The 7518-nt window shown below is 57.2% G+C and overlaps 1 protein-coding gene across 1 annotated transcript in view; it reads left to right on the top strand.

Moving 5' to 3' along the window:
* Window positions 1–723: 723 nt before the first annotated feature.
* RASD2 (RASD family, member 2) overlaps window positions 724–7518 on the top strand; it is a 13258-nt gene continuing 6463 nt past the window's right edge. The window contains exons 1-2 of the mRNA XM_011961147.1: window positions 724–913; window positions 6764–7043. Coding sequence (XP_011816537.1) covers window positions 6773–7043 — 271 coding nt within the window. The 5' untranslated portion in view covers window positions 724–913; window positions 6764–6772. The remainder of the gene's footprint in view (window positions 914–6763; window positions 7044–7518) is intronic.

Raw genomic sequence — 7518 nt, 5'->3', positions numbered from 1 at the left:
TCAGGGGCCTGAGGTTCTGCCACCTTTCGGAGGGATCAGCGACCTCTTCGCCCTGCGGGTGACAGTGGGGCATCTGCCTGCGAGAGGGGGAAGGAGGGAGAACCCAGGGCCACACACAAAGTTCTCCTCATCTGCGGACAGGAGAAGGTGAAGGAGGAGGAGGAGCCGGGTTGGTGCTAACTTGGAGCTGCGAAACCTTGGGGCGGCGTTCAAGGCCCCCTCCCACACGCGCGCAGAGCAGAGCGGAGCGCCCTGCTCCTCCTTCAGCTGCTGGCGTCGCCGCGCGGGGAGAAAGAAGCCGTCCCTCCGGAGCGGGGAGAGCTGCACAGCCGCGGGCAGAGGAGGAGGCCGCGGCCGAGCCCCGCAGCCAGATACCCCCAATCCGAGCGACCTCCTTTGGGGCAGGCGGAGAAGGTGGCATAGGCGACCAGGAGGTTTCGCCCACCCGGGACACGCACCCACAGTCACCTCCAAAGGATCCCCCTCCCCGAGTCTCTAGAGGCTGCTCCTTCATCACCTGAGTCGCCCCTACCTCTCCGCCCCCAACCCCAGAGCCCCAGGCGGGGACCCCCGGATCGGACATCCCCAAGCCTCCGGGCACCTGGCTCAGCAGGAGGCTCCCGGCTCGGGGCAGGGCAGGGCCGGCGGCGGCGAGCCGGAGCCCGCCCCCTGCCCGGGCCCCGCCGAGCCCTCGGAGCCCACCCATGGGGCACCTGCCCCTTGCGCCTCCTTGCCCGGCCGCGCCCAGCCCGGCGTCCCGAGCCGCGCAGGGGAGGATCCCCGCGCAGTGACCCGGGAGTCACCACAGAGTCTGGGAGGCTCGGCGGCTGGAGCAGCAGGCGGCTCCCCGCGGCTCTCGGCGCTTCCAGGCAGCTCTCCCAGCCGTGCCAGAGGCCCGGCCCGCCATTCCCAGGTAGGAGACACCCCAGGAGAGCTGGGGATCTGGGGGAAGTGGAGCAGCCGGGAAGAAAGGGTAGAGGCTTGGAGGAGGAAAGCTCAGTGATTCCTTAGATGACCAGAGAAAGTGAAATTGACTGAGCACCTACTATGTGCCAGGATCGTCTGGCAACTTTACATACCTGGAGAAAATTAAATTTGTTGAGCACCTACTATATGTGTCAAACTCGGTGCTATACCCTTTACTTATCCCAAAAAAGAAAGATTTATTGAGCTTCTACTATGTTCTAGTTTTGGTGCCAGAGGCTTTCCATTTAAAGAGCTAGAGTAATAGCCCATCTAAATAGGAGGAAACTGGGGCTTAAGGAAGACGAGTCAACTTCCCCAAACACTCCTGTCCCCCTTCTGGAGCTGGCTAAGGAAGATTAAGAAGTACCTTCCTTATCCAGAGTTCTTGAGCTTTTTCTGGGTTGGTGCTGAGTGAGTTTCCTGGATGATCCCCTTTCCAGGAGGGGTTTCCTGTAACTTAGCTGTCTTGGAGGGCCCAGAAGGCAGCTCTGGAGGCCTCTCTGTGCCCTCCCCTCCTCTTGTCCCCAGCACTGGGAGGATGACAGGGGATGTTGTCCAAGACCTCATGGAAGGTGGGAAGCCAGGATGGGAGGGAGCAGCCAGGTCAGGAGCTGGTGACTCAGGCCTCCCATGGTGTCAGAGACAAGATGGGTTCCCTGCAAGACCTGCGTCTGCATTCCAGTCCAGCCTCACTGGGCAGCCCCACGGCTGCCAAGATAAAGTGCCACAAAGAAAAGAACCCAGCATGTGTTCAGTTTGCTGCGGCCCAGGAGCTGGGTCAGCCTCCAGACTTATTGGAAGCCCAGGGCCACACAGGGAGTTCGTTTCTTACCATTAACAGAGGAATAACCTGAGCCCCAGGGAGCCAAGTCATTTGCCCAGGGCTGCGGGGCTGGTGAGAGGCAGAGCTGGCCTGCTGAAAGCGGATGCCTGCCTACCTTCTACCACCTGAGCTGCCAAGGGTGGTGGGGTTGGCTTTGCCAAGCCCCTGGACTCTCAGAGTGGCAGCTGGAGGCCAGTGACGGCAATGTGCGTGTCCAGAGAGGCTGAGTGTGCGCTGATGGAGGAGGCATGGGGGGTGGAGGAGGGGCAGTGCAGTGAAATAGGCTCTGGGGCATACACCAGGAGAACATATCCAGACTCTTGTCCTGCTGCCCGTGCCTGTGTGACCCTTTCATCTTCCAGGCAGGCCCTGGGGGAGAGGCTTAAGGGAGAAGAAGTGTTGAATCCACAGGTGCACTTGCTCGGAGGTGGCTGGCAGGATTGGGGGAGAATCCTGGGAGGTGCCTGCCCCCTTTCCGCTCCGCTGCCTGCAGGGAGAGAGGGAGTGAGAATATAATATGTCTGAGGGGTCATCCCCCAGCATGACGCCAGCTGAGGCTTCACTGAGACAGACAGTGTTTTGGAAAAGACCAATTTTGGCCGGGAGTGGGCTTTCATAGAGTTAAGAGCCCAGACTTTGGAGCCAAACAACCTGGTTCTGCTCCCAGCCCAGCTAGTCATCTGCTGTGTCGACTGGGGCAAGTGACTTAACCTCTCTGAGCATCAATGTCCCCATCAGTTAAGTGGGCTGATGGATGCCTTCCTGGCTGTGGTTACTGTGCCCCCAGGATGGCACCCCCTCATCTCTGCTCTGGGAACGTTCTGGCTTCCACCTGTCCTCAGAATGGCCCTGTGGTGGGGTCAGTAGTCACAGTATGTGCATTCGGATACTTGTGTTGTTAAGGGGTCTCTGTTGAATTTCCTGCCTCTCAGCGCCTCGTCTCTCTGATTTCCTACTTCCCCTCTCTGATTCCCTGCCTCCTCTCTCTGACTTCCTGAAATCCATTCAGTGATTGATATTGGACTCCAAATTCCCAAAGGGCCCTTCGAACTCATCCCTGTCTGCTCCTCGCTGTGTGAGCTCAGCCTGGCTGAGGATGGAGAAGGGAGAACAGGCTGCAGAGGAGAGACATGCCCACAAGGGTGCCCATGGTGCCATCTCTGGGGGAGGAGAGGGAAGACAGATGTGGAGGCAGGAGGCAGAGCCCACAGAGGCACTGTCACCTGGCGTCCAGGTGTCCAGATGTCTCACACAGCCCCACATGGCTCAGGCCATGTGAAGAATCAGTCTTCTCTCAGAGATAAAAACCACAGAGGATTTTTTTTCTCCTTTTTTGCCCTCCCTGATTCCCTGTCCCTTATTTCTGACTCCTTGCTTCCTCTATCTGTCACCTTGCCTCCTCTCTCTGACTCTTTGCCTCCTCTCTGACACCCTGCCTCTTGTTTCTGACTCCCTGCCTCCTCTCTCTGTCTCCCTCCCTCCTCTTTCTGACTCCCTGCTTCCCCTCTCTGTCTCACTGCCTCCTCTTTCTGACTCTCTGCCTCCTCTGTCTGACTCCCTGCCTCCCCTCTCTGTCTCCCTGCTTCCCCTCTCTGACTCCCTGCCTCCCCTCTCTGTCTCCCTGCCTCCTCTCTCTGACTCCCTGCCTCCTCTCTCTGTCTCCCTGCCTCCCCTTTCTGTCTCCCTGCCTCCTCTCTCTGACTCCCTGCCTCCCCTCTCTGTCTCCCTGCCTCCTCTCTCTGACTCCCTGCCTCCTCTCTCTGTCTCCCTGCCTCCCCTTTCTGTCTCCCTGCCTCCTCTCTCTGACTCCCTGCCTCCTCTCTCTGTCTCCCTGCCTCCTCTTTCTGATTCCCTGCCTATTTGACCCTCTGCCTCCTCTCTTTGACTCTCTGCCTCCTCTCTCTGATTCCCTGCCTCTTTGACTCCTTGCCTCCTCTCTCTGACTCCCTGCCTCCTCTCTCTGACTCCCAGCCTCCTCTCTCTGATTCTCTGCCTCTTTGACCCTCTGCCTCTTCTCTCTGGCTCCCTGCCTCCTCTCTCTGATTCCCTGCCTCTTTGACCCTCTGCCTCCTCTCTCTGACTCCCTGCCTCCTCTCTCTGACTCTCTGCCTCCTCTCTCTGATTCCCTGCCTCTTTGACTCCCTGCCTCCTCTCTTTGACTCCCTGCCTCCTCTCTCTGATTCTCTGCCTCTTTGACTCCTGCCTCCTCTCTCTGACTCCCTGAAGCTCATTAAGTCATTGCTATCAGCTCATCTGTACCAAGCTCTGGGCTGGAGGCTAGGCAGGGCAGTGATGGAGACAAATACTATCCCTGGGAGCTTCTGGCCCCTTTCCCGTCCTGTCTAGACAGAAGTGACCACCAGCAGAGTCAAGCTGTCTGCAGAGGGACTTGGAGAGGGGGCTGTCATGGGGTAGGGCTTCTTTCCCCCCCCAATCTCTGCTGAAGGCCCAGGCTGGCTGAGACAGCCTGGCAGAAACTGAGAAGGGCTCCCTGCTGTGGTCTGGCAGCCCTCTCTCCACCCTCTCTCTCTCACTTCCTGCCTCCCACACGTATGCCCTGGGCACCTCATCAGGGCTGCCCGGGGGAGGGCCCTCCTTAGCACGGCCCCTGGGCCAGTCAGGTGGTTGAGGCAGAGGAAAGAAGGTCCCAGAGCGGGGCTTCAGGCAAACCCAAAGACAGAGCCATTTACCATTTGATGAATGCACAGATCATTTATTGAGCCCCTGCTGTGTACATGGCATGGCAGTTTTGTGGGATAAATTCAAAGACAGCTTTAGGCGGGAGCTGGGTTGGGGACGTGGGGGTCTTAGGCTTGAACTACTGCCCAGGCTCCCTTATTAACCAGGTAGGCTAGTCACAGAGCCTTCTGAGCTCGGAACAGACCACCTGGGATCAAACCTCTCCTCTGCTGGTTACTGGCTGTGCAACTGTAAGCAAGTAATTTAACCTCTCTGTGCCTCAGTTTCCTCATCTGTAAATTGGAGAATAATACCACCTGTTTTCTGGGGTTACTGAAGGGAGAAATAGGTTAACATGTGTGCAGCACTTAGAACACTCTGGCATATTTTAGCTGCAAAATAAATGCCAGCTATGATTATTTCTATACTTAGTGCGGGGCTTGGCACACTGCGTGGGCTCAAGTGGCAGCAGTTGCCGTCCTTGTGGCTCCAGGCCTGGGGTCCGCCGTGTGCTGAGCTGGCTTATTGTGTGCGTCCCTTTGTGATTCATTCATCGAAGTCACATTGGTAGCTTAGAATTGACCATGGTGGGAGCATTTATGCCATGGAAATTGGCAAATACCACCAATCAGGACTTTTAACAAAGGTATTTTTGAGAGCCGGTTTCCTGCACAGAGGCTGGTAGTTGGGCTGGGTGAGCAGATCCAGATGTGTGCCAGGGACTCACATGCAGGCAACGTCTCCACCTCGAGTGGCCATCTCAGACCTTAGCATCATGATAGCCAGGAAGCGATGGTGTTGGAAAGCACCTTGGGTCAATGGACGAGGCACTCAGGGAAACAGACTTGGGGCATCCCGGGGTGGGGACTGAGTATGGGCACATACAGTTTTTTGTGTGAATTTAAAAACAATGTGTCTTCCTCTACACAAGATGCCCCTCCCTCTGGGATGCAGCCCCCCCCCTCTGGGATGCAGCCCCCACTTGCCCACCCAGCCATGTGCCTTGTGCAGTGGCCAACCTGCACAACCTGTGGCAGCCTGCGGAGGACCGAGGGGATTGACATTTCAGCAGGCCTGTGCCCATCTGCAGTTCAGGAGCTGGAAAGCTCTCTGGAGAGAGGAGGGATTCCTGCTAGGGTGGGGAGATCAGAGAGGCCTTCAGAGAGCAGGTGGCACTTGAGCCAGATCCTGAAACTTAAGGGGAGGAGGGTGTTCTGCAGAGGGGTGGCATGAGCAAAGGATTGGAGGCTGATCTCAGCAGAGCTCACACTAACTAGGGTGACTGGGGTCAGGGGGTCTGGGGTGAGGATTCTGGTGGGCACTGAGGTAGGAAAGGAAGGAGGGCTGGGCTGTAAAGAGCCTTTGGGATGAGCCTGGTGGAGCCTGTGGGTTTGCTTATGCAAGAGCTTGGATCCATGTCGGCCTCTTTCATGAGGTCAAGAGGCTCCCATAGAAAGCTCTGGGTTTGCCCCAGAACCATTAACCTTTGGAGTTGGGTGGGAAACTTGAGCCAGCCATGAGTTATTCCCCATTCCACATCCTCTACTCCGGGCCTCTGGGTCTCCTGGAGGCAAGTAAACACCTAGAGCCTGGGAGGCAAAAATATCCAGGCAGGCCAGGGAGCGGAGGGAGCCCGCCAGATGCAGAGCACAGGTCTAAAGGTGGGTGGCTGCAGGAGCCACCCCAGGCATCCAGCTTGGAGCATGCGGTGTGGACATAGCCTTCCCTTCTTCCCAGGAGGGCTGAATGACCACAGAACCCCCTCCTGCCTCAGGCTCAAGAAATGCATGCTAGTGCCTTCCCCGGGTCTTATCCTAGACTCACAGGCTCCTGGAAAGCCAGATGGATGAACCAGGGAAAGAACGGATTCTCACGATAGATACCATTTTTGAGATTTCACCATGTGCTGAGCCTTTTGCAACAACTCTATGACTTGGGCTCATTTTGTACATGAGAAAAGTGACTTCTAGAGAGGTTAAGCTACTTGCCCAAGGTCAGTAGCTAGAGGCAAGGCAAGGATTCAAATCCCAGGAGTCCGGTGCTTGCATAAACGAAAGGGTGAATGAACGGACGGTAAGTGAGTGAGTGGATGAAGGAAGGAGTAAAGGAGAGGGCATGAATGAATGAGAGGGTAGAACTCCAAGGCCCCTTAGAACCTCATCTGAGGTTCCCGTTTTACAGACAGAAAACTGAGACCTAGACAGAGGCCCTAGAGAGGAGGCCAAGGCCTCTAACAAAAGGTGGCAGGGCCAGGTCGGGGGTCCCCTGACGTCTGCTTCTCTCGCTTTGTCACAGCCCCGAGCCATGATGAAGACTTTGTCCAGCGGGAACTGCACGCTCAGTGTGCCCGCCAAGAACTCATACCGTATGGTGGTGCTGGGCGCCTCTCGGGTGGGCAAGAGCTCCATTGTGTCTCGCTTTCTCAATGGGCGCTTCGAGGACCAATACACACCCACCATCGAGGACTTCCACCGCAAGGTGTACAACATCCGCGGCGACATGTACCAGCTCGACATCCTGGATACCTCCGGCAACCACCCCTTCCCCGCCATGCGCAGGCTCTCCATCCTCACGGGTGAGGCCCACCGGTGCTTGGGCTGGGGTGGCAGGGCCAGGGCATGGGTGTGGAGTGTGCTGGGCACTTGGCAGTTTGCATAGTACTTGCATAGCCATCATCTGAGACAGGCGTCATCCCTGCACAGTGAGGCTCAGAGAGGTTTTGCCACTTACTAGAACTAGTGATGGAGTCGGGGGCCCCGATTCCATTCTGTTAGACTCCGGATCGATTACTCATGGCTGTCGGGGCCGCCTTTCAGATCAGGAGCTGATACCAGTGTGTCCCAGGGATATTCCTTTCTAGCGAACAGAATGATGCCCTGCCTGCTGCTTTCCTCCTCTGGGAGATGACCCACCAGAGCTCCGGGGCCCACAGTCAGTCCACGGGGCTCGGGTCTCCCACACCCCAGGCCTTTGCCACCTCCTAGAGAGGTAAGGGCAGGATCCTGGCAGTGGTCACCAAAGGGAAGGGGGCTTGGTCATAGTAATGGTGA

The sequence above is a fragment of the Colobus angolensis genome, unplaced genomic scaffold (assembly GCF_000951035.1).
Source record: "Colobus angolensis palliatus isolate OR3802 unplaced genomic scaffold, Cang.pa_1.0 Scaffold539, whole genome shotgun sequence".
In the NCBI taxonomy this organism is placed as follows: domain Eukaryota; kingdom Metazoa; phylum Chordata; class Mammalia; order Primates; family Cercopithecidae; genus Colobus; species Colobus angolensis.
This window is presented reverse-complemented; position numbering and strand designations above follow the sequence as displayed.